Source organism: Fusarium flagelliforme, assembly GCF_020744385.1.
Source record: "Fusarium flagelliforme strain FIESC 12 MPI-CAGE-AA-0113 chromosome Unknown B0J16scaffold_2, whole genome shotgun sequence".
Classification (NCBI taxonomy): Eukaryota; Fungi; Ascomycota; class Sordariomycetes; order Hypocreales; family Nectriaceae; genus Fusarium; species Fusarium flagelliforme.
Window position 1 is genome coordinate 6732015 of NW_025763504.1, and position 23146 is coordinate 6755160.

Sequence of the window (23146 nt, forward strand, 5' to 3'; positions counted from 1 at the left end):
CTCGGCAAAATGATGTGGACGAAAAAACAATTGAGCTAACATAGGAAATTATAATGCAAAGGTTAAAGAGTTGAGATGTAGACAAGGGTGCTGATAGCAGAATAGCTTTATCAAGTGCTACAATATACTCAATGGAATCGCGCTGGACAAAGACCTACATAACATTAGGTTGAGAGATTTAAATCAAAGAAGGTGATTACGATTTTGAGACTTACTACTTTCGTTCTCCTCATTTACTCTCATCTTCTCCTTTGCCCTCAGAGCAACATACAAGACACAGATAAACTGCCCAAGAGCTGTAACGAGAGGCACTAACTGTCCAACAGATCGGAGAGGGGAAGACCGGAAACACCATGGATATGATTCCAGGAAATCGTAAGTTCGCTAGATGAAATTGCTATTACGAATCGAACAATCATAGCGAAATTGTTAGCTGATATTTTCGAGTTGGATGTAGAGACTTCTGAGCTATCGTTGGGGTCGGCTCCCATACCTAGAAATGGTATAAAGACTAAAAAAGCCATGAGGTACCTAAACGTCTAGGTGGTTGGATATGACTACATACCGAAAAGTATATAGACCGCCAGTAAAACAATAAAGGCAACCTTTACCATGGTGCGACACCAGCCGTATGAATCGACCTTGGCGAAAAACAAGGCATAGTCTCGAGAACATCCCGAAATTAGGAGAACATCGAGATCTGACCAGAAAAACCAGAGCCAGTAACTAGCTGCTGGCAGTGTGGTAAGTATAACGCCCGACAGGAACTTAGCATTGCGCCGATTCTTTAAGAAAATCATAACGACTGCGTAGGCTGAGGCGATAAGAACAGGAAATATTCTCAACAAGACACCGCGGACCTCTCGTAAAGTTGAAAGCTTGAGGATGATAGCCCATGAGGAAATAAAAAGTGAGAGATTGGCGTTGGAGAAAAAGCTGTTGTACGCAGACTCGGGAATTAGCGTGGTTACTAATGTTACTATAAGAGATTGGATGTAGAGACTCAGACGGATACCAAGATCGTAAAGGTCTGGGTTGCCTAAGAAACCGCAATAATCAGTCATGTGGTAGGAGAATAGAGGTGTCGCGTAGAAGTGTTTGAATTGAGTAAGCTCGGTAAAAGGACACGACTATTACTATCAGCTCGCTGCGCTGGCCGTATATAACACCACTAGAGTACATGGCCATGAGGCTGCAGAGCTGGCATTTTCCAGCTCAGCACAGTTGGCTGGAAATTGACTTATTGTACCAGCCACTCAGCGGACCAGACCGGCTGATCATGGGATAGTGTTGGAAAAACGAGCTATGTGGCGCTCACTAAGCCAGTAGCGTTTCCCAGAGTTATAAAATTGTTTTTACTAACAGCTGGTTAGTATCAATATTGTCTGCCACATTCTACACTTGAGTAGAGTATTGCAGTCAGATCACACTTTATGAACATATGATCAGAAGAATCACAACACTAGCAGCTATGTCAATGCGCTTCTATCAGAAGAGGGACAAACTGATCGTTTCCTAACTCCTTGAATAAAATAGAGTGATATCAGTACAGCAATATTTATTGTTGGACTCAAGGTAGTTCAACATTCACAAAACTATCCAAAAAATGATGAACTCTCTCAACACCACTGACATTTCTGTTTGTCCAATTGACGCCAATCCAGATCTATACGGCATCGGCGTTCGGATAGGCTTCTACCTGCAGTGACCTTCCACCCTCCTCACAACACTCTTGGCACCATGGGAAGAAGACATTCTTCGCATATTAAACCTCCTGATGCAATCGGCAATCTTACTGGATGTCGTAGGGTTATATATTCAACCCTGGATATAATATGTTCGTAACCTATATAGATGAAAGTATTTGTTTTATTCAGCTAAGAGTAAAGGACTAAATACAGCAGTTTTATTCCTTTCTAGGGACACGGGCATTCGCAGCCGCCACAAAATGTCCCCAGGTAATAAGTTCCCTACTGCAGTCGTCCTGATGCAAGTTACAATCAATGAGCGTCGGACCACTCTTATGCGCCATTGCCCGTTCAAGGCTCTTGGAGAGCTCCTCAGCAGTATGGGCCTCCAGACCAAGGGCATGCCCCTTTCCACTATCAGTGCTAAATGCTTGGACCAAGCGTGCATAATCCCAGTTCTGAACACGATTATAGAGCCCATCGTGGATTTCTACTTCGATAGTAAAGCCTTTGTTGTTCATGAGGAGTATGATGATGGGTACTCGAAAGCGTACCATTTGAGACACCTCTTGAGCTGTCATCTGAAAAGCACCATCGCCTACCATGACGATGGGCCTCTTGTGAGGCTTTGCAAGGGCGTAGCCAAATGAGGCAGGGATGGACCACCCAATATGGCCCCACTGCATCTCGATCTCGAAATCAGCCCCAAATGGGAGACTTAGCTGAAGACCATTGAACCATGAATCTCCAGTGTCGGCAAATATGACTGTATGCGGGTTAAGACTTATCAGAATCTGTGTCTGTCGGGCAATTTCCTTTCTTGTCAACCTCTCGGGACCGCCAGTACCATTGCCCAAGGTTGGAAGCGCTGAATCCGGACGAAGTCGGTTGTACTCGACCATGGTATTATCGTTCCAGCAAACCGTTTCTGCTAGCCTGGTAAGGAATTCGTTGATTTGGACATTGCTGCAGTAGATCTTAGACGCCACAGTCACACTGTCAATATCAACAAGCACTTGGGGAACACTGGGCAAGGCTGTCCATCCAACGGTGCTGTAATCTGTAAAGGTGGCGCCAACGCAGATGATAACGTCGGCCCAGTTCACGATTGTATCAGCTGCAAGCGTGCTGACCTGACCCCAAAAGATGCCTGCGAATTGAGCATGATCTTCAGGAAATGTTCCCTTTGCAGCAGGCTGAAGGACAACAGCACAACCAATCGCCTCTGCTAACTGACGTAGGCTATCTTGCGCCATGGCCCGTCGGACTTTCGGCCCAACAAGGATGACACACTTCTGCTTGAGGCCAATGAACTCAGATGCCTTGGCCACAGCAATGTTCAGTGAATGTTCATCACTTGGAACAGCCGAGATTACAGAGCCGATGGGACCAGGACGGATACATATCTCGCCAGCCAAGTTGGTTGGTATTTCAATGTAAACAGGCTTCCGGTGAACAAGAGCAGCCCGAAGAGCTCGATCAATGAGCGCCGGAGCATGGGCAGCCTGGCGAATGCGTAAAGCACAGCAAGTGATTTTTTTAGCCATCTCGAGCTGGTATGTCGTATCATATTCGCCTAGAGTATGGTGCAGTATATGCTGGCTCACATCGTTGGTATTTGGGGATCCGCTGACGAGTATGACAGGGAGATCCTCGGCATACGCACTGCCTATACCATTGAAGGCTGAGAAGGCACCAACGCTATAGGTGACGACGCAAACACCAATGCCGTGGCCGCGGGCGTAACCCTCGGCAGCTAGGGAGCAGTTAAGCTCATTGGTGCACCCAATCTCAGTCAAAGATGGATGCGCTTCAAGTTTGTCAAGAAGGATAAGGTTATAATCGCCTGGAACAATGAAATGATGGCGGATATCGAGTTGTGCAAGCCTCTCCGCAAGGTAGTCGCCTACTGTGAAAGGCGACATTGCAAGGGTTGAGTGAGATAAATGCCGGAGTATGTTGAGGAGTTTTGAGATAGAAAGAACCTTGCGTTGGCTTATCGCTATATGAAACCTCGATTGATATACCCCCGGACTCTTTGGATGCAGGTAAGAGCATTAACCAGACATATCTGTTATACGTTTGGTGATTGGCTGGGCCCGATATTATCACTGGTATTGTCAACTACGTGTCGACGTGATCTGACACCTGCCGCAGGAATTTACCGGCTACCAATAGCTCCGTATCAATGACGACTGAGTTTACTCAGTTGACTGTTTGCCCACAGCCACCTAGGTGCATCGTCACTGTTGTCATTTTCTGCATCTGAGGGTTCAAGCCACTGCGGCAATCAGATCATTTAGACATAATCGACAACTCAGTCCACAACGCTACAAAGATGATTGGTGCATGTCGCTTGTACATGAATGACGAATGAGCGTTGAGACGTGACATATCCTTCGTGGTATCATGGTCAGCTCACGAAGCCACACGGTAACATCGCAATCATGAATTCCAACTCTGCGAAATGACTCAATATGGCATCATCATCTCTTTGAACTTTTGGAATTTCAGTAATGAAGGTGCATAGGTCAAAACAACACGTCGATGGTACCACCATCGTATTGGAGGTCCATATAGTTTCCAATCATAGCAGACATACACGTGTATGAACTGATGTTAAATGTGTATGTCACCAGCAATGATGTGATGAAAAGAAAACACCTCGATGGTAACACATCATAGCTATGGCTCAGATCATATCTTATTGTTGACCATCATTACCAATTCCAACCAGCTTATTGGTTCTTAAAAGAGTTGCCTGCCCCCAAAGGCTTTCAGGTATTGATGGGTCGATACCTCTACGCACATCATCAGCACAAGAGCAACATTATCCATCATGGACGACGACGATTGGGCTGCTGAGCCTCTAGTTCTCGATTTTGAACATCTGGCTCGCAGTGATGTCGGTTTGGTTGGCGGTAAGAACTCTTCATTGGGTGAGATGATACGAGCCCTCAGCCCCGAAGGAATTCCTGTCCCCCCAGGCTTCGCAACAACGTCTTATGCCTACAGACACTATGTGGATGCCAACAACATCCGTGGCAGGATGGAGCAGCTCATCAATGAGTGGCAATCAGGTCATCAAACCCTCGCAGAGACCGGCCACGCTATTCGTGGTCTTTTTCTTCGCGGTACCTGGCCCGCAGACACTGCAGAAGCCATCCTGACAGGGTACCACGAACTCCGCTCTAAAGTCCACGCTGACAACTTGAGTGTCGCTGTGCGGTCTAGCGCAACAGCTGAGGACCTGCCTGATGCAAGCTTTGCCGGCCAGCAGGAGACATACTTGAACATTCAAGGCGACGAAGCTCTGTTGGATGCTTGCCGGAAGTGCTATGCTTCGCTCTTCACTGATCGAGCCATCAGCTATCGCCAGCTGAAACAGTTCGATCACACGAGCGTCGCACTCTCTATTGGGGTACAGCAGATGGTTCGCTCGGATCTTGGCGGTTCAGGCGTCATGTTCTCCATCGATACCGAGAGCGGATTCGATAAGATTGTTCTTATCAACGCCGCGTGGGGCCTTGGAGAGACAGTCGTTCAAGGAACAGTGAATCCTGACGAATATCAGGTCTTCAAACCCCTCTTACACGACAGGAAGCTCTCCCCTATCCTTGACAAGAAACGCGGCGACAAATCCATAAAGATGGTATATGGCGATGAAAATGCGCCTACCCGCAGTGTCCCCACATCTAAGGCTGAAAGGGCTGCGTTTGTTCTCAAAAATGATGAGATCCTGCAACTGGCTCGGTGGGCCTGTTTGATTGAAGAGCACTACGGATGTCCTATGGATATGGAGTGGGCAAAGGACGGCATCACTGGAAACCTATACATCGTGCAGTCTCGGCCAGAGACGGTCCACTCACGTCGTGACTCCAATGTCTTCAAGACGTACACCGTCGGGAAGCGAGGTCATACGCTGACTACTGGTCTCTCCATTGGAGACAAGGCCACCGCCGGACGTATTTGCCTCCTCAGCTCCGTCTCAGATATCGACAAGTTCATTGATGGCTCAATTCTTGTGACGGATGCTACAGACCCTGACTGGGTGCCTATAATGAAACGTGCTGCTGCTATCATCACTGATCAAGGTGGACGAACCTCTCATGCCGCTATTGTCAGTCGTGAACTCGGCGTTCCTGCTGTGGTCGGAACTGGGAATGCCACCTATGTTTTACACACTGGCCAGGACGTTACTGTATCGTGTGCAGAGGGTGATACCGGTCTCGTGTATGACGGAATCTCCGATATCACTACTCAGACAGTTCATCTTTCAGAGCTGCCAACCGTTCGCACAAAGGTCATGCTTAATCTTGCCAACCCAGCTTCTGCGTACCACTGGTGGCGACTACCTTCTGATGGCATTGGTCTTGCGCGCATGGAATTTGTTGTTAACAATGCTATCCAAGTCCATCCTATGGCTCTAGTGCACTTTGATCGACTCAAGGATCAGGAGGCAAAAGCAGAAATTGCAAAGCTCACAACCGGGTATACCAACAAGTCTGACTATTTTGTCGATAAGTTGGCCTGTGGTCTTGCAACTCTGTGTGCCACTGTCTATCCCAAACCCGCTATCATCCGGATGAGCGACTTCAAAACCAATGAGTATGCGCGCCTCATAGGAGGTGAAGAGTTTGAGTTCAAGGAGGACAACCCTATGATTGGCTTTCGCGGTGCTTCGCGCTACTATTCGCCACACTACAGAGAGGGGTTCGATCTTGAGTGCCGGGCGGTCAGAAGAGTGCGCGAGGAGATGGGACTCACCAATGCCATTGTTATGATCCCTTTCTGTCGAACCATCGCAGAAGCCAGAAAGGTCTTAGACGCCATGGCAGAGAATGGTCTCAAGCGTGGTAAGGATGGACTTCAAGTCTACGTAATGTGCGAAATTCCATCCAATGTGATTCTGGCTGACAGTTTCACCAATCACTTTGACGGTTTTTCTATCGGATCTAACGATCTGACACAGCTTACACTGGGAGTTGACCGTGACTCTGGTGTGCTGGCTGATTTGTTTAATGAAAGCGACGAGGCAGTCAAGTGGATGATTTCCACGGTTATTACTGCAGCCCACAAAGGAAACTGCAAGATTGGCCTCTGTGGCCAAGCTCCCAGCGACCATCCCGAGTTTGCCAAGTTCTTAGTAGACGCTGGCATCGATTCGATTTCTGTTAGCCCTGATAGCTTTGTTCAGGTTAAACGCCACGTTGTGGCTAGTGAAAACCCATAAGACTGAAATTGGCAGGATGATATATGTATAGGGTAATTGAGCTTTGTGTAGTAACAGTTTTTCTTTAATCATCTCAAATCTGTCATTATCTTCTCTTGCTATCACTCTGTATTTGTATGCTCGTGCAAGGTTAGCATTAGGCTGTTGATGGCGGTTGCCTGACATTCGCCCTGGCCCGGCCCTTGTTCATGACATGGTTCAAAGAATGCACGTGTGTGATCAAACCGTCATTTGGTTGGTCATGCCTTTGAGACAAGTCCCTGACATGACGTCCCCCAGACGAAAATAACCTAGCATTTGTATTTTGACTATAATATTCCTTTGGATATGAGATCTCGATCAACTCTTCTTAAGCGATTACTCATTCTTGACAATACAAATGCTTGATTTCCGATTTCCAGACCATATCAATTTGAAGTCTTTATGGAAGTGACAGCCATTACCAACGTGAAGTTCGATTCTCAAGAGCTGTTCAATCTTGTGATAGAATATCGATACAAAACCACAATTGAATCCTCATTGCCAGCCTTCCTGGCTCAATTCTACGCCACGCTTCAGACGCTTCGCAGAATCTGCTATAGCAGCCTTCTCGTGTTCATCCAAACGCAGCCTCGGTGTATGCCGGACACCCTGTCTCCCGATGACAGCCGGCATGCTCAAGCAGCATTGATACTGCTCCTGATAGTGAGACACAGGGGCAACATCTAACTTATCCAAAAGAATAGAAACACAAATATTAGCAGTTATAGAGCCAATGCCGAATGGAGCAGCCCCCTTTCCAAGAGATATCTCATGAGAACGGGTTTTGCATGCACTAGCAAGTTTCATACGTTTTTCATTGCTCAACTCGTGCATTTCTGAAACAGGTACTCCACAGACACTTGCACTTGACCAGGCGACAACCTGATCTTGTCCATGAACACCTACAACGTTGATATCTATGGAAGACGCGGAGACCTTGAATGGTCTTGGTCAGTATTGAAGCGGTGGGTATAATGAGTCAAGGTCACAAAGACTCACAAAAGCCCGAGTTGCTACCATTCCGCGCAGCCTGGCGGTGTCAAGATATGTCCCTGAGCCTATAACCTGTGATGGCGGAAGGCCCGAGATGTCTTTGGTAATGGAAGTAAGCAAATCAACTGGGTTCGCCACGATGAGGAGGATAGTGTCGCGTCGAAATGGCTTCATCGCGTCGACTACCTCTCTGATCATCGAGACATTCCGTGCTATGTAATCAACAGTAGTTTGTCCTTTCGAAAGGTCAATCAAAGGGCTGAAAGTGTTTTGACTAGACCTCTTACCTAGCGTATGCCTGGGCGCTGCCGTGATGACGACAATGTCACTCTGAGATGCCTCCCGATACGTCGCAGGTCGTATCTGCGTAATGCTATTGGTGCAAAAGGCGGCATCGGAAAGATCTTCGATCTGAGAATTTCTCAGACTGAGATCAAGGTCGACGAGGAGCAGCTCGCTGGCGATGGAGTTGAGTGTAAGATTGTATGCAACAGTACCGCCAACATCGCCGACGCCTATAATCGCGATACGTGAATTCTGGTCCATTTTGCAGATTGTGATTAGAAGATGTGAAAAAAGATAGCAGGTATTGCATGTTCCCTATTTTAAGAATGTATTCTTATCAAGGTGGCAAATGGCATTTAACGTACTCTTATGGATGGCGCGAATAAGCTTTTTACATGCCATGTTCTGATCCGTGTTCTGACACATCGCGAGTCTAATGAGACTGTAACTTCATAGCCATCAGTCACATGAAAGAGGGGGTAGGCTACAGAATCGTATCATTGCTACACTGTGGCGGTGGCTTGCATCATGATCCTATCATGACTTCCCTTCAACATGATATCACAATTTGAATCAGACCACCCAATCAATTCATTCGGCATCCACCTTTCTGAATTGGTATGTCTTGTCAGGCGACTGATCTCAGGAGCATCATGATGCCACCAAATTACCCTTTAAAAAGTCGATACACTATCATATCATCCCGTGCCTCATCACATGGAGGTCAATGGTAGCATTTTCTGTGCTCATGCAATTCTGATCTTGCCATGCTGGGGTGAAGTTGTATACTAAAAGTAAGTTGATCTAGTGATCATGCCCTTAATTCAACCCCGAACATCACGAGCTAATCAAGAGGTCTTCAAGTATACACAGCCTCGATATCATTGAACCAGAGTATAAAGCAACCCATGAATTGCTTTCTTCCATTTGAACTCCCTGCTCATCATCCAAGCAATTCACTCGCTATGAGCATTACATTTTAATTCTAAAGTGAACCACTCCACTCCACCATCGCGATGAAACTTACCGTTGTTCTCATTGCTGCATTGGCTACTTTCGTGGCTGCGGCGCCTACCGTCAAGAAGTGCACTCCTGGAACTTACTCTTGCACTCCAGATAGCAAAGGCTGGCAGGTCTGCAACGTTGACCATGCCTGGGTTGTAAGTATCTTGGTAGAGTTAATTGTGGATATAGACTTGCTGATATTCTACTGAGTTTGCTGGCGTCTGCCCCCCCAAGACCGCCTGCCTTTTCAACAAGATTAACGGCTCACCGTATTGCGCCCCTCCTGGCTTTCACTTTTGAAGGCGGGTCTGACTTGACCTGAATTGACTTACTTTGATTTGCTGTAAGGACTGATGAGGATTACCTTTGAAAATGATGAAGGAAATTCGTTCTTCAATCTCGATTTGTATACATGTTTGCATGTCTCTCATTGAGTGGTGGTGAGTTACTGCACTGGTTGCTGTCTTCTGTTAAGTGTACTAATGATGCTTTTTCAAATTACACTTCTCTTGGCTTATATTTGCATTCTTTGTATACAAGCGTAGCATTGGAATACAGACTCCTAGAGGTCACTCAATGGTTACTTAAAAGCTAAAATTTTATCATAAGCTCAGAAGCCCGAATTAGCATTTTCAATCTGCCAGGAACGGGAATTGACCGACACGTTCCACAGATCCGGCCGATCAGAACATTAGTTAGGTCTTCGGGCCTAGAGCTTGCCTTCCTAGTAAAGCGGCACGCTCGCGAGTACTAACATGATTTAAAAAAGTTAAATGAGAGTTGACATTGAATTGATATCTTCGAAGCTAAATACAATGATGTGTTATCACAAGACATTGATCCAGTTTACATAACCCTCATTTCCCATGCCGATGATGCGATCCAGTAACAGTAGTCACCGCAACCGTGATGTTCTGACCTGTCTCAGCCACCGCATGTGCAACCACTTCCTCACCAAAGGGCCATTCGCCAACCATCTTTTCCGGCGTTTCGTAGTCCACATAATCAAGAGGATCCAGGAGTTTGGCAGCTGCCGTCAGAGCCTTGGAACGGTGAACAAACGTCCCCTCAATCTGCGTCTCCTGGTCACATCCTGTCCGATCCCTGTTGTAATCAATCGTCGTTTGCAAGACATAGTGTAGCGAATGGATTCCCGAAGGCAAAATGACACCGCCTTCATGGTTCATGATCACACTTTCGCAGTTTGGCGTAGCCTGCACGGACACTAGAAAGGCCTGGCCGGCAGGGGCTTTAGCGTAGACGAGGACACCGTTCCCATGGTCCCAGTCTCTAGTATCGCTTGAGTGAACCGCATATTCGAGGAAGTCCTGAGGAGTGTATCTCAGTGCGTGCAGGACTCTAAAGGATGAGTCCTTCGCGGCTTCCAAAGTGCCACGAGTGCCCAAGATGTAGACGGAACGTTTAGCTCCTGACGGATCGACATGATAATCGATAACAGTTAGGATGATGTGGTATAGCAGCTCTGGAGTGTTTGACATGATGAAGAACATAAAGTGCAAGAGATGGAACAATGGAATTATGGATACGTTGAGTTATCTCTGAAGGGATTAAATGAGACAACGATGGGTCCGTCGTTGGAAATTTATGGTTGCCGATGAAGTCGCCCCCACAGGGCAGACATCCCCCCTCCCTCATACGAAGACAAATCACGCGACTATAGTCTGTCATTCGGACAAGTTTATTGAATGATCGAGATAGCAGTAGCAGTTCCGAGGCATCGGGGTTCAATGCTTCTTCATGTTGAATCATCACCCAAAACACCCTCTGAATGGGTGTCCAGTTTCCAAAACCGCTCCTTTCCTCGTGGCCTCTACTCTCGATCTCAATGACCCCCATGATTCTTGTCCGTCGTGACTGTCAAATAGGAGTCAATTTACTACATCCTAAAGGTTGTATCATGTTATCATGCACACTATCTGACGTGGCTTGGGGGAACGTCAGATCATAGAATGGACTAATCCGGATCAACGTACGTTCTTGACCGAGGTTGTATAAAACTGTGTAAATATTACGCAGAGCCCCTGGTCCATGGCGCCAACCTCCTGGAGTCTTCCGTGCCCTCACATATCCTAGCCATGGCGGTAACCAGCACCCGTCTTCCTTCCCATGTCCAGATTCCCGACACTTCAAACGACAGTCATCCCGAACTTGCATGGATCCCTGTTATGGTACTACTCTTTTTTGCCCTTGTCACCTTCATTCTCGTAGGTGCACCCAAGTAAGCATTGACTCGATCCAATCAATCAATCTGTTTGGGTTATCTAATGGTCATTAAGGCTTTATGCATGGGTAAGACACAGAAATGACCCGCCAAGTTCTTCATCATCTGCATCCACGACGAACTCGGACTGCGAGCCCAGAGATCTTCCTCACCTAGATGCTGTCGCTCCACCCAAGACAAGTGAGACACTAAGATCTGAGCTTTCGCAAGAGGAACATCCCACGTGGGCGGTTCCAGTTACAAATATGACATGGTATGTACTTATCCAGATTCACTTTGATACCTCACTGACGGTTTGTCTTTACCCTTAGCGTTATCTGTCTTGAAGTTGTCAAAGGTACAGATGTGGTCCGGCATTTAGCGTGCGAGCATACTTTTCATGCAGATTGCATTGCTTCTTGGTATTTTGCAGAGCACGATACATGTCCCATTTGTGCCTGTCGCTTTTCGTCGCCTGGGCCAATGCCGCAAAAGCCAAGATCAGCCCATGTATAAATATAGATACAAGTTAGAATTGTCACACACCATGTTGAGACTACTGCACCTTGACTGGCCGTTAGACAAGGAGTCACGGAGCGACGGTCCTGCTAGGTGGGTGTGCTGTGTCCAAGTCACACATTGGAAGGTTGAGTAAGTGTACACAGATACAATTCGCCAGTTACAGCTTTACATTAAACTATAAAGTTAAATTCGACGCCACGGTTGTAACCAAATTCAGTACTGTCGCCGTTCGGATGTGCCGGTCCAGCGTTGCAGAAACACTACTGAGGTACTGGAATGGTCCATCGTCTCAGCGTTATCATCAGCCGGCACATCCATACGGTATAACAACTTTACATGCCGAACTGCTCATTGCAAGATACCCGCAAGCTTAATTCAAGGTTAAATGTTTTTTTTTTTTCTTTTTGTAGAAGCGAGCACTGTATTACCTTACATTGATTGACATTAGACCTTTTCTACGCGTCTCCTATTAGCCCTTGGTGTGTTAGACCATTCTGTGTTCCTTCCGACCTCTTTGACTTTGAGCGAGGTTTGTTTTGTTCATTCAATCATGAGGCCCTGGCGCAGCAATTCAACTTGGGTCGCCAGTCTTTTGTTCTCTTCTTGCAAAGCAAGAATGCGCTGTCTCGCGACATCTAAAACCTCGCCTCTGCTAAAGCAGTAAGGGTCCTTCACTGACCCATCTTTGCCCCTGTACTGACTCTTGGGCATCGATTCCTGAAGTACCAAAAGCAATCTTTCGAAGTGATACTTGAGCCGTGTCCGGTATTGCTTTTCCACTTTGTTGTGTGAGTCGCGAGCTTGTCGGCTTTCGCTCGGTATAGGCGGTCTCGCCCGGAGATTCTTTGGCTTCCGAGACGCCGAACGCATCTTTGGTGGTGGGGATATTCTTGAGACATCCTCTGTACCGTCTGTCTGCATCATAACGCTAGTGGTTGTTGAGCTCTTTTCTCCTCGTCCGTGAAAGAGGTCTTTGTAGTCCGTCATGCCGAGCCAATCGAACTCAGAAGGCTCAAATTTGATCGCAATATCTGGATCAAAGGTAAATGCGTCACAGTTCGAGGTGCCGAAATGAGATGTGGCCGTATCCCACATTAAGGGACTTGTGACAGAGGATTCAAGAGTTGATAGTGCTTGATAGTATGACCCAATACTCGTCGATGCATCGCCGAACACTGCATCTCCGATTTGAATTGGGCTCTTCTCTTCTTGGTCGAGCCGATATAAGAAGTGACTACCAGACGGTGACTTGCAAATGTTAGTGTTGAACAATTACGATGAAATCATGGCTGCCAAAATGCAACTGGTGCACCCTGGTCGGGCCAATGGAAGTAAGACAATGGTGGAAGCAAATTAAACTTTACCTAATTGCCAAAACGGCAGCAAACTATCGGGCTTGATTACGCACCTCACGGCCGCTGCGTCGTCGATCCCAGTAGTGATCACCGGGTTCAACAGCGATAGTATGAATATCCATGTTGAGATTGTTTTATGATGATTTATTTATTTGAAAACCGTCGGAATATTGCGAACAATGGCCGAAACGGTTTGTTGGACGAGCTGCAGTCTTATAAGTGACGATTACAATCTGAATCACGTTAATCTTTCGATAGCGTACTCACGGACTTGCTTGCCGTTTCTGCACACATCATTGTGGAATGTTGAGAAATTGAAAGCATCTTTGGGCGGCGGCGTCCGCCGTCACGTTTCTCTTTCCTCCTTTTTGCCGACCCAGGTTTTTGCTTATCTCCCTATCTCTATCTCACGTATTTGACCCCGCACGCACGCACACATGATTGATTTTGATTTAATCCGTGGTAGTATAGCTTCAGTTCGCTTTAGTTGTCTTAGTGTGGCGTGAGCTGGTTATGAAACATCGTCTGATTCAAGGGTCTCGACCGTGCTTATGGCTGGGTTCTGGACCACACATGCTGTAAGCAAAGCGAGGAATCGATGCAACCTTGTAGATAGCGTTGACTACATCACGATATTTCCTCCCTGGTTCCATTTCATCACGGGATACATCGTAAGCATATGGTGTTTTACAGTAGACTGTGCCTAGTTGTGCCGTGTTAAGCCTGTGACGAAACCATGACTCAAAAGTCCCTACAAGTCTGATTGCAATATGAAGCATTGAGCAGACTACTGCACAATGTCGACAGTAACAAAATGGTCCCTGGATATCTTCCTTGTCAGCGAATGTATGACCCGTCATATCGGCATTCACTGTTATCTCGCTTCACATGCACAGCATGCTACAGGCATGAAATGTCACCCACCCAATTTTGTTGACCCTACGTAGTGAAAAGCTTGATTTTTCATCTTCCTTGTCTCACTGCCACCGAATTCGGGCAGTCGGAATTGGCTGTTCCCCGCACAGGAGTAACGCTAGTTGGTTTTTTGTGTAGGATTGGTCAATTTGCTCCATGCACCGTGTCTGGGCAATGTAAAGGAAGGAAGACAAAATTTCAACTGCTCATGAAATCTCAATGGACAGCGAGTAGGTCATTATTACGCGTTAAACTGAAGGATCCCGTGAACTTTTCACTAACCTGACGGGTTGAGCAAACTATTTATGAGCTCCTGCAATCAGGAACCTACCATTCTGCGCTACAGCCGTTCCTCCACTGCCATTACCATCTGCCTATATCACTGTTGAACGTAGTCGGTGTTGGACGTGTACCACAACCGTCCAGAAAAGAAGCATCTCCCTTCAGTTGGCCCACAATTTTATTGGCTTCAGCCGAGGTGTAAACCCGGATAACATCACAATCGCAATCTGCATGCCGCAAAATCTCTGTTTTGAGCCTTATAACTTCAGATTTGACCTCGTTACAACATAGAGAAAGTTCTTGGTGCAGCTCAGTTGGTTCCTCCACCTTGAATTTCAGTTTGTTGGCAAGATCGCGCTTGTGATCACGACATTTGGCTGCCGACACGCGATTTCGTTCCCGCACAATCCTTTTGTTTCTTTTCTTCTTCTCGACCACTTTGGTCTTTCTCCCTTGGTGGTCCGTGTTGACAAACGATACTCGACTTCGTCTGGGATTCTTCTCGCATCCCCCTGCTGGCGGGTCCTTCTTCGGCCGAATCAACCCCGGTGGTGGATCATTCGACGCATCAGCGACTTTTGGCCCTTTTACATCGCCCAGGGCACAACCAGTGAGGTGTTGTTCAGGGTGTGCCGCGATCGCTGCTTTATCAACGGGTTGCTGCCAACTACCCACTCCAGAACCTGGCCCCACCAGGTCCGAAGACTGGGAGCTGCTGGAACCGGTGTGTATACACTGTCCAAATGCTTCAGAGTACGGAGACATTTCTGTGAAAGCAGAAGAATGGCCACTGTCATGTATGAGTGACCATGGACTGTTGGAAGTCTCTTCATGCATGAAGTGATTTTTTTGCCAAATAAATCCAAAACATTGCAAATCGTTCAAGGTTTCATGATTCTGGAACCAGACAGCCCCTTGGAGCATGCCGACGTCTCCCGCATCTGCTAGAAACGTCATGTCTTGTTCACAGGACATGATACTGCCCCTATCAATTTGGGACTGTTCGTGGGAGGGCTGATCCTCGGGATTTGTTTGTAAAATCCATGCAGCTTGTATCAGGTCACGGTGGCAGACACAGTTCAAGTGAAATACGTCAAGGGTAAAGGTGAGCACATCTACTTAGGTAATCCAGTCGAGAGTTGCAATAAGAGTCTCCCAATAAGAAAGAGAGGGGATGAAGACCAGGCGAAAAAAAGCTTCTTTATGAATCTTATAGCAAATGACGATTCTCTGGAATCGCTTCAGCTTTATATTTTAGGTAAGTAATACCAACCGATATGGAAACACAAGATGGCTCGGATACGATACCTTCAAGCTTCCCTGTCAGCTTCTCCAATTGCTGCCGACCACCTACAAGGTAGTATCAGATCATTATATCAGGTATTGGTGTGGTCCCTCGGAAACTGACCTATTATAAGGAATCTATCAGCTTTTATTGCAGGGACATCTATGAAGGTCAAGCAGTCGGCAATCGGGTTAGTGTGATCTGATCTGACTGAATCAGATGTGGTTGCTCCTTATTAAAACATTAAAGTTGCAGCTGGATGATTCTCGCTTAGCTGAAATTAGGAAAAAAGAGGGCAGTGCAAACTTAACTCCAGCAGAGAATTACGTGAAGAAAGCAGGAACCCCACTTAGCCTGCACAACTAACCTGCACAACTAACCTGCACTACTAACCTGCAGTTTTATAACCGCTTATCTATTACACCCGTCAAGTAGTTCCAATCTTCTGGTAGATCTTCTGTGTTGTTCAACTCGCAAAAACGTTTTTCTCTTCTACCTCTCTAAGTAAAAAATTCCACATTCAGAAACGCTTAAAAGACCTAAAAGACCTACTTAGTTTTAAAAGGTAGAATAGATATAGGTTAATCTTTGTGTAGACTAAAGTGAATAAATTAAGTAATAGGAGCAAACTTTTCAAATCTTTGCGAGAGTAAATGACCCCTGATATAGAATTTTAACTCTTTCCTTATATCCAATTTGATCAATCAAGCTTGATTCTTCTCCATAACTGGGAGTCTGGGTCATCCGATGGAATGTATAAGCCCGAAGCAGCCACACTAGCTCTTTGTCAGTATTGCAACGGCGATTTAGGGTAAAGGAAGCCATTAATACTTGAAATGAATGCGGCCAGGTACATAAATCCTACAAATAGCTGAACTTCAAGGTAAGCATTGGTACCTTCCGTTTTCAAGGATACCGCAATTGGTTCAGCGAATGTTGTCGGCAATACGAGAACTATCCAAAAGATAGACAACGCTTATAAAGCAGGTCAGACATCTCCATGGTAAAACGGCGGATCCGTGATGCTTACCAGAAGGTAGTGTCTGGAGACCCATAACCTCTGCCGCTACCGGCGCGACTGTTGTCCACATGTTGCTAGCGAAAGCGCCAAAGAGCGTGTAAATTATCGTACCAGCAAAGGATTTACCGGCCAGAGTCCAGATCAGTAGGGTGGAAATACTCGCAACTAAAGTGCTAACGCCAGCAACGTTAAGTCTGCCAAAGCGGTCGCTGGCCAAGCCAATAAGAGGTCGCCCGACTGCTTGAGACACTTTTGTGAAGAGTTAGCCGAGGCGACCTTAACAAGGGGGATTGTAAGAACACACAGTTAAAAACGGCACTTGCATAGGAGCCCTGCTGAGAGGTAAAACCCATGGTTTGTGCAAAGTCAGACATTGAGAAGATGGTGATTCCGAAGCCAAACTGAGAGAAAAAGCCCCAGGCAAGGAAGAGACAGAATTCAGTCCTTTTGAAAAGACCTGTGTTAAAACCCCTGTGAACCGAACCAAGAGCGTGGTTGCGGTCTCGGAGGAACAGAGTGGCTGACCCATTGACCACGAACGATACGAACGCAAGAATTCGAAAGGCCCAAGATACTCCCAAAGAATCAATCATACGGTGTATGCTCAAAGAGTAGATTAAACCGCCAGTGCCAGAGCCCGCTGTAGTCAAAGCTACAGCAAAGGAACGTCGGGCAACGAACCATTGCGGCACAATACTGACAGTGACGTTAACAATCAAGCCCACGCCCGCTCCAAACAGTAGACCTTGGGCTAGGACCAGATGCCATATCTTGGTGCTAAACGAAGCTCCGATGAGTCCACCCCTTGTGTATAATTTAGTATAGGCCATTTTGTTTCCGTCGTACATGACTCACGCTTCAAGAAAGACTCCGACCATGACAGTAGGTCTGGTGCCAATCGAAGGGCTCAAACGAGTAACAATTGGAGCAACAAGAAGAGCTGGCAATAGTCAACGATCCGCTACTTCAACATATCACTGAAGGTTTCCAGTACTTACCGATAGAAAACGACAAACCCGCTACAAATGCCAGGGTCAAGGGGTCTGGATTCTCAAATACTCCTGAGTGTAGGTAATACGCCAGGAAGATGGAATAAGACTACAAATCTCAGCGCCAACTCATAAAACAATGCCTAGATATCAGCACTCACCCCAATCAAACCCCAGGTGTGGGCGTTGATTAAAAACACCAAAACCACGACAACCCTATTTGCAGGCTCATCAGCGACAGAAACCAATGTATCCGGAGGCTGGGAGAGACATTACCATCCATTTCATAATCATTCGAGATCCATCTTGCTGTGTTATCTTGATCAATAATCTCCTCAGCATTGATGCTTTGTAAAAATTCTTAACGTTAAAAAACTACCATATTCCATATATCAGGGTCTCCCTGTCCAACTCATCCTGCATCGACATCTGAAACACTCCACATATCGCCCGAGTAGATACCCGTAGATGGCCATTATGCATAGACTCAGAGAATAATTAGCAGACGTAATTATTTGATTCGGTGGAGAGGGTTTCCAACTACGCCACGTTGGTTAAAGCGAAGGAGGGAAGAAAGGCTTGCGGGTGACATTCTAGAGATTCCTCCGTTAGATCTTATTTGTGGGGGCTCCCACACCGACGTCTAAGCACATACCGTTAAACCGTTGATCCCAGTCAGTCACCCACTTCTAGAACATCGCATGAATCTGGACGGCAGTTAAGAAATCATAGAAGAGCCTAAATCGTAGCCACTACTCCCCATTAATGTGCCTACGTGTATCACTGATTGGTACAGGTGTATCACACACATATTAGTAATACGGAAATCTTGAAATGACCAATTCCCTGTCAAAGTGTCGCTTGTTTTTTGCTTGCCACTAACGTTCGAGATGATTATGAAGTTATCTCCCATAGCCTGTGGGGCATCCCTGAGGTCTCCATCTTTCCCGCGTTTTGTCTCCCGATTTGGTTAGATCCTATCAGCACTAGTTTGGAGGAATTCGGGAATGAGTACGAGTACAGAGTACTCGTTTACTTTTGCCAGTGCATGCTAGCCCTTTCCCCCTTTTCGCCTTACACTTCTCCGGCTGCTGACGAAATTGGCAACTCGGTTTAGGTTGACGACACTGATAACTTTGATGCCTCGTTTGACTGGATCAAGGGTAGTGCGGTGAAGCCCGGTAAATTAAATAGTGCAAATACCCTATACGATATTTTTATCAGTGAAGAGTGTAATATGCATCGAGTTTTGTCCGTACAAAATTAATATAAGGGCTATAAAAGTTTCCTCTGCGTACTTAATCCGTGTAGCTTTTGAGTCACTAAGCAGGAAGTCTATTATGGGTAGTGTTTGATGCGTGTGACCTTCTGCAGCCTTGGTGGCGTCGGTGAATTATGTGAGGAACTTGTAAATATTTTCCAACTGGGCCCAGTCTTATTCGGAAGGTAGAAATAATCAATGTTTTCCTCTCAATTAGATAGGTAGCATACGCAAGCTAAGCTCAAGATCATTCTTTGGGCGATAGTAATTAATTTAATCTTTGAGTTTGATGCTTCTCTCAATCATCTGATACTTTGAGTTCCATCTTGTCTTGACGTCATGAAGAAGGCCTTTTCTCTCACTGGCATCTTCAAATTTCTGTGTCCAATATGGACTACATCGGATAAAAGGAATGACGATGCTGGGGTTGTTCAAAAGACCAGTGTCATTCCACTTCAATATATCAGTGTCTGACGGCTTAGTACATTCGCTCCTAGTGTCCTGTTTAACCTGGTTTGTCGTAAGTGCTTTACTAGGTGCGGGTTTTGTGTACATAACGCATACGCTGCCAGATCGATGGTGTGACCGTTACAACGAAGTCAGCCTGTTTGTGGCGACTCTTTTCTGCTGGCAAGTCTACTATTATCACACTCATTAACTGCCTTATCATGTAAGTCCGGCAAGTTATAGGGAGCTTTTGAATGCAAATTGAAGGAAGTCATATATAAAACATCTACTATCAAATGTCTAAGGATACTGGAATCAAGCACAACATCTAGTTAATATCCTTGCTTTGAACGATGGTACCGAAGGCGTCGGCGACCTCCTGAAGAGCCACCCTCTTTAACTCTTGAGCGTTGACACCGGGAATGTTTCTATCGCCAACTGCATCTTCCGCCACCAGAACATCCCACCCTCGCTCAGCACCTTGGCGAGAAGTAGTTGAAATGCAGACGTGGGCCTAAGCAAGCGTATTAGTGACTATATCAAAATAATTTCATCATCAGGGAGCTTACCATGTAACCGACAAGCACAATCTTGCTCCTACCAGTCGCAGTCAAGACATCTTGCAAGGTCGTTCCAGTGAAGGAACCCGGGTGCAACTTCTCGACGACCTTCTCGCCTTCCGCAGGCTTCAACTCGTCGAAAATCTCGGCAAGCTCTGTATTAGGGGTGAAAACAGGCGCCCCCGAAGGTGTAATATGAACAACGTGAACGACGGGTGCGTTGGCAGCACGGTACCTCTCTAGTAGAGAGGCGATCACAGGACGCGAGGCTTCAATATTTTCGATCTTGAGCTTTCCAGTGGCATACTCGTTTTGGGCATCGATAATGACCAGAACGCTGTCGCTGGTGGAAGCGGTAGAAGGCTCGATGCCGAGCAAAGTGCGGAAAGCGACTCCTGTAGTGGACATTTTCAAAGGATGAGATGTGATTGTTGGTGTTTTTGATTAAATCCGAATGAAGAGTCAAGACATTTTATAAGTTTTGCTATTGGAATACATTTTATAGCCCAGGCAGAACAGCTAATTCCTCTTTAGGTAACAAAAGCCGCTGAGACGGGAGGGGATACGAGTATTCAGTCCCGCCCCGCTGCCATGTATATTTATAGCGTTGAGATTGATAAGCATTATAATAGTAATGTTGGGAAACATTATATACACATCTTGAACGTAAGGTGCCCTGTAAAGCTTTTTATCTTACATGAGAATGTTGCAATAATACTCTATCAAAAGTAATAGATCTATAGATTATATAAAGGCTTACTAGTTCTGTTTCCAGGGAAGTGAAATACTGGACAGAGATCGATTCGAAAGCAGAGATCCTCCAGGTCCTTTCGCAGGCAACCGAGAACAATCCAACCGTTCTCTAGGTCCAAATCTAGAACAAGGCGGGATCATGCCCTTTGTCGTAACAAGAAGCTTTGTTACCCTTCCTTCGTGTGGTTTTCGCAGGATATCAATAAGCTGACCGATAGAAGCTTCGCCCTCCTTCCCAAGAAACTGCAATCCATCAAGAACGCAGAATAGCAGAGGCGGCGCAAAGTCATAAAGAACTTTAATAATCTTCACCGCTAGTGGTATACTGGACAGACTGCCATCCAGGCTTCCGAGTTCGGAGAGGAGATCCGATGAGGGACTCATTGTCTCGGGGACCAGCAAAGAAAGTTGTCGGATGAGAGAATAGAGAAGGGAGATTAGTTGTTCATGCTGTTTCTGGCCGGACAGCCCTGGGAGCTGGCAGAAGAATGAGACACAAGGAATCCGAGTTGAATGTGCTAGAGCTACAACGTATGCAGCCGTGGTGGACGCCACTCGGCCGTGTGTTGGATGAGTGAGGCCCTTGATCCACAGGGCTTGCGAATCAGCCGAAGTAATCCAGGTTTGGATTCGGACTGCGATTTCAGAGGGAACTTGAACATTGGGTATGTTTTTGTCTGAAGACATGTTCTTCTTGTCGCTTATGTATTTTTCGACATGACGGGATATAACCTCAAGTTCTTCCCGGCCGACAATTCTCCCATCGGACGTTGAAGCTGTTGGAGTTGTCAGCAATTCCATTCCAAAGATCGTGGCTATACGTACTGTCAAAGCCTTCCAATGAACTGTTTAACGGTGGCGCTTGGATGACTGGCGCAGAATTTCGGTTAGCATACATAGTGTGGAGGTGGTAAACATAGTCTTACGTCCGATATCTCGATTGCCAACGCTTTTTTGAGGCCGGTTATTGGAAATTTGCATTTGAAGCAATAGTTCCGTAACACATGAACCAATAACATGCAACCTGGTCTGCATCTCTCCCAGCGACGCTTGTTGTATTTCATCCCTCAGTTGCAACTGATGCGTTATGTAATCTTTTTGATGATCAAAGCAAGATTGAATGCCTTCGGCGCTCATCAATTGTGAGACATTGGCCTTTATGTCCTGGATGTCGAGTTGAGTTACCAGCTTAGCCTCGCGTGAGATAGTCTTGACTATACTTTTCATCTTGTTGACTTTGGTCTGAATTTCGTCGTTATAAAATGCCGGGGCTACTGAGCTCTTCGTCCTCAGCCATTTACTCTGAAACCAGGTCATAGTGTAAGTCAAGAACTTGAAATACTCGGTGACAAACTCGAGACTATGGGGTCTGATGTCTTCGGTGTTCTGAATGGTACATTGTTTGACGACGAATTTCATTTCAACACCAATATCGGCTAACGCTTGGGAGAACCCTTCGGCAAGTTGATTATGACGTGCAAAGGCCTGGACGGTAAGGTTAGTCGAAGCCCATCGAGTCTTTGGCTTTGCATACCTGGACGATGCAGCCGATTGCACCGGTAAGTAGACCTGTATACATGTCGCCATCTGGAATAACCGAGAATATTGCTTTGTAGGCATCGAGCGTCTGGCAAAACTTGTACAAGTTTTCCTTTGCCTTTCCAAATTTAGTTACCTTTTTAGCCTCCCAGTTCTCAATTACTGAATCAGCAGCCGCCTTTGCCGTAAAAATGGTAGGAAGACGGCGTGTTGTTAATTGGTTTCTTTTGGCTTCCGGGACGCTCTTCTGGAATTCATCCAATGCCGCCTTCAGCTGCTCTGTGTGCCCCTGTAAAGCCTTTGTGTCTTCAAATCTAAACGGAAAATAAAATGTATCAACTTTAGAGCGACGTTTTGGGGGTGGTAAGATTTACCCGTGAGGACTGCCGTGCAAAAACCATTGTTCCCACTCCTTATCTTCGTTCTCCTCCGCCACCTCTAAAGCCAAATGGGTCTGCGTATGCTTGCTGGCAGCCTGAGCAAGCTCGTTCTTTGGATTCTCGCGTCCGAATTTGAGGCTCCATCTCCTTATCAAGGATGGTTTGTTCATTTCTTTCGACATTTTGACATAGGCACTGCCGCGGTAGGAAGTATGTCGATTGTGAAGGCTTGTTTCTATGCAAGAGTGTGGAACGCGGTAAGATGCTGTTTGGAGAAGAGGGAACAAATCCAAACTCGAGCGTCTGAGGGAACGCCAATATTGTTTGCCTGCCGCTGCATGTCACTTCTTATAAGGGTCCAGCTTTAAGCGAGCCTATAGATGCATGGACA

At 46.3% G+C, this 23146-nt stretch overlaps 12 protein-coding genes across 12 annotated transcripts; 3 read left to right on the forward strand and 9 right to left on the reverse strand.

Annotated features, from left to right (window-relative positions):
- Positions 1–128: 128 nt before the first annotated feature.
- B0J16DRAFT_395953 (uncharacterized protein) lies at positions 129–1064 on the reverse strand (the record flags this gene model as incomplete). The annotated part of the gene is made up of 4 exons (XM_046132224.1): positions 129–154; positions 216–296; positions 353–493; positions 566–1064. The coding sequence occupies 4 exons, from the start codon at positions 1062–1064 to the stop codon at positions 129–131; spliced, it is 747 nt and encodes a 248-aa protein (XP_045987845.1).
- A 777-nt stretch (positions 1065–1841) lies between these two features.
- B0J16DRAFT_336266 (thiamine diphosphate-binding protein) lies at positions 1842–3460 on the reverse strand. The gene has a single exon (XM_046127188.1). The coding sequence runs from the start codon at positions 3233–3235 to the stop codon at positions 1907–1909; it is 1329 nt and encodes a 442-aa protein (XP_045987846.1). The 5' UTR covers positions 3236–3460; the 3' UTR covers positions 1842–1906.
- A 1067-nt stretch (positions 3461–4527) lies between these two features.
- Positions 4528–6921, forward strand: B0J16DRAFT_412482 (uncharacterized protein; the record flags this gene model as incomplete). Its single annotated transcript, XM_046133306.1, has 1 exon — positions 4528–6921. One exon carries the CDS (start codon positions 4528–4530, stop codon positions 6919–6921), a length of 2394 nt encoding a protein of 797 aa, XP_045987847.1.
- A 146-nt stretch (positions 6922–7067) lies between these two features.
- Positions 7068–8593, reverse strand: B0J16DRAFT_336269 (uncharacterized protein). Its single transcript, XM_046127189.1, has 3 exons — positions 8223–8593; positions 7942–8171; positions 7068–7878 (listed from the first exon to the last, which is right to left on the reverse strand). Exons 1-3 carry the CDS (start codon positions 8479–8481, stop codon positions 7438–7440), a joined length of 930 nt encoding a protein of 309 aa, XP_045987848.1. The 5' UTR covers positions 8482–8593; the 3' UTR covers positions 7068–7437.
- Positions 8594–8950: 357 nt separating this feature from the next.
- Positions 8951–9804, forward strand: B0J16DRAFT_87167 (uncharacterized protein). The gene is made up of 3 exons (XM_046134613.1): positions 8951–9014; positions 9085–9380; positions 9436–9804. Exons 2-3 carry the CDS (start codon positions 9237–9239, stop codon positions 9523–9525), a joined length of 234 nt encoding a protein of 77 aa, XP_045987849.1. The 5' UTR covers positions 8951–9014; positions 9085–9236; the 3' UTR covers positions 9526–9804.
- Positions 9805–10038: 234 nt separating this feature from the next.
- On the reverse strand, positions 10039–10786 carry B0J16DRAFT_336273 (uncharacterized protein). Its single transcript, XM_046127190.1, has one exon. It carries the CDS (start codon positions 10734–10736, stop codon positions 10083–10085), a length of 654 nt encoding a protein of 217 aa, XP_045987850.1. The 5' UTR covers positions 10737–10786; the 3' UTR covers positions 10039–10082.
- A 491-nt stretch (positions 10787–11277) lies between these two features.
- Positions 11278–12144, forward strand: B0J16DRAFT_336274 (uncharacterized protein). The gene is made up of 3 exons (XM_046127191.1): positions 11278–11464; positions 11523–11720; positions 11779–12144. The coding sequence occupies exons 1-3, from the start codon at positions 11322–11324 to the stop codon at positions 11960–11962; spliced, it is 525 nt and encodes a 174-aa protein (XP_045987851.1). The 5' UTR covers positions 11278–11321; the 3' UTR covers positions 11963–12144.
- Positions 12145–12307: 163 nt separating this feature from the next.
- On the reverse strand, positions 12308–13662 carry B0J16DRAFT_412486 (uncharacterized protein). Its single transcript, XM_046133307.1, has 2 exons — positions 13377–13662; positions 12308–13216 (listed from the first exon to the last, which is right to left on the reverse strand). The coding sequence occupies exons 1-2, from the start codon at positions 13443–13445 to the stop codon at positions 12509–12511; spliced, it is 777 nt and encodes a 258-aa protein (XP_045987852.1). The 5' UTR covers positions 13446–13662; the 3' UTR covers positions 12308–12508.
- A 939-nt stretch (positions 13663–14601) lies between these two features.
- Positions 14602–15495, reverse strand: B0J16DRAFT_317595 (uncharacterized protein; the record flags this gene model as incomplete). The annotated part of the gene is made up of 1 exon (XM_046125379.1): positions 14602–15495. One exon carries the CDS (start codon positions 15493–15495, stop codon positions 14602–14604), a length of 894 nt encoding a protein of 297 aa, XP_045987853.1.
- An 867-nt stretch (positions 15496–16362) lies between these two features.
- On the reverse strand, positions 16363–18030 carry B0J16DRAFT_395965 (major facilitator superfamily domain-containing protein; the record flags this gene model as incomplete). The annotated part of the gene is made up of 6 exons (XM_046132225.1): positions 16363–16759; positions 16836–17075; positions 17131–17630; positions 17682–17766; positions 17825–17924; positions 17977–18030. Coding segments are annotated over 6 exons (1146 nt in total), but the record flags the coding sequence as incomplete, so codon positions are not given.
- Positions 18031–19851: 1821 nt separating this feature from the next.
- On the reverse strand, positions 19852–20491 carry B0J16DRAFT_381821 (Isochorismatase-like protein; the record flags this gene model as incomplete). The annotated part of the gene is made up of 2 exons (XM_046131188.1): positions 19852–20037; positions 20093–20491. The coding sequence occupies 2 exons, from the start codon at positions 20489–20491 to the stop codon at positions 19852–19854; spliced, it is 585 nt and encodes a 194-aa protein (XP_045987855.1).
- Positions 20492–20724: 233 nt separating this feature from the next.
- Positions 20725–23059, reverse strand: B0J16DRAFT_336283 (uncharacterized protein). The gene is made up of 5 exons (XM_046127192.1): positions 22750–23059; positions 22371–22689; positions 21763–22321; positions 21662–21706; positions 20725–21612 (listed from the first exon to the last, which is right to left on the reverse strand). The coding sequence occupies exons 1-5, from the start codon at positions 22935–22937 to the stop codon at positions 20843–20845; spliced, it is 1881 nt and encodes a 626-aa protein (XP_045987856.1). The 5' UTR covers positions 22938–23059; the 3' UTR covers positions 20725–20842.
- Between the last annotated feature and the right edge of the window lie 87 nt (positions 23060–23146).

Coding starts and splice junctions, on each gene's coding strand:
- B0J16DRAFT_336266 (XM_046127188.1), bottom strand. CDS start 3,235: ATGGCTAAAAAAATCACTTGCTGTGCTTTACGCATTCGCCAGGCTGCC.
- B0J16DRAFT_336269 (XM_046127189.1), bottom strand. CDS start 8,481: ATGGACCAGAATTCACGTATCGCGATTATAGGCGTCGGCGATGTTGGC. Junction 8,172..8,222: donor AGCGCCCAGGCATACGCTAG/GTAAGAGGTCTA, acceptor ACCTTTCGAAAG/GACAAACTACTGTTGATTAC. Junction 7,879..7,941: donor TGGTAGCAACTCGGGCTTTT/GTGAGTCTTTGT, acceptor AGACCATTCAAG/GTCTCCGCGTCTTCCATAGA.
- B0J16DRAFT_87167 (XM_046134613.1), top strand. CDS start 9,237: ATGAAACTTACCGTTGTTCTCATTGCTGCATTGGCTACTTTCGTGGCT. Junction 9,381..9,435: donor ACGTTGACCATGCCTGGGTT/GTAAGTATCTTG, acceptor TATTCTACTGAG/TTTGCTGGCGTCTGCCCCCC.
- B0J16DRAFT_336273 (XM_046127190.1), bottom strand. CDS start 10,736: ATGTTCTTCATCATGTCAAACACTCCAGAGCTGCTATACCACATCATC.
- B0J16DRAFT_336274 (XM_046127191.1), top strand. CDS start 11,322: ATGGCGGTAACCAGCACCCGTCTTCCTTCCCATGTCCAGATTCCCGAC. Junction 11,465..11,522: donor ATTCTCGTAGGTGCACCCAA/GTAAGCATTGAC, acceptor ATGGTCATTAAG/GCTTTATGCATGGGTAAGAC. Junction 11,721..11,778: donor CCAGTTACAAATATGACATG/GTATGTACTTAT, acceptor CTTTACCCTTAG/CGTTATCTGTCTTGAAGTTG.
- B0J16DRAFT_412486 (XM_046133307.1), bottom strand. CDS start 13,445: ATGGATATTCATACTATCGCTGTTGAACCCGGTGATCACTACTGGGAT. Junction 13,217..13,376: donor GACGACGCAGCGGCCGTGAG/GTGCGTAATCAA, acceptor AACATTTGCAAG/TCACCGTCTGGTAGTCACTT.
- B0J16DRAFT_336283 (XM_046127192.1), bottom strand. CDS start 22,937: ATGTCGAAAGAAATGAACAAACCATCCTTGATAAGGAGATGGAGCCTC. Junction 21,707..21,762: donor TGGCAATCGAGATATCGGAC/GTAAGACTATGT, acceptor ATTCTGCGCCAG/TCATCCAAGCGCCACCGTTA. Junction 21,613..21,661: donor TTCATTGGAAGGCTTTGACA/GTACGTATAGCC, acceptor CAACTCCAACAG/CTTCAACGTCCGATGGGAGA.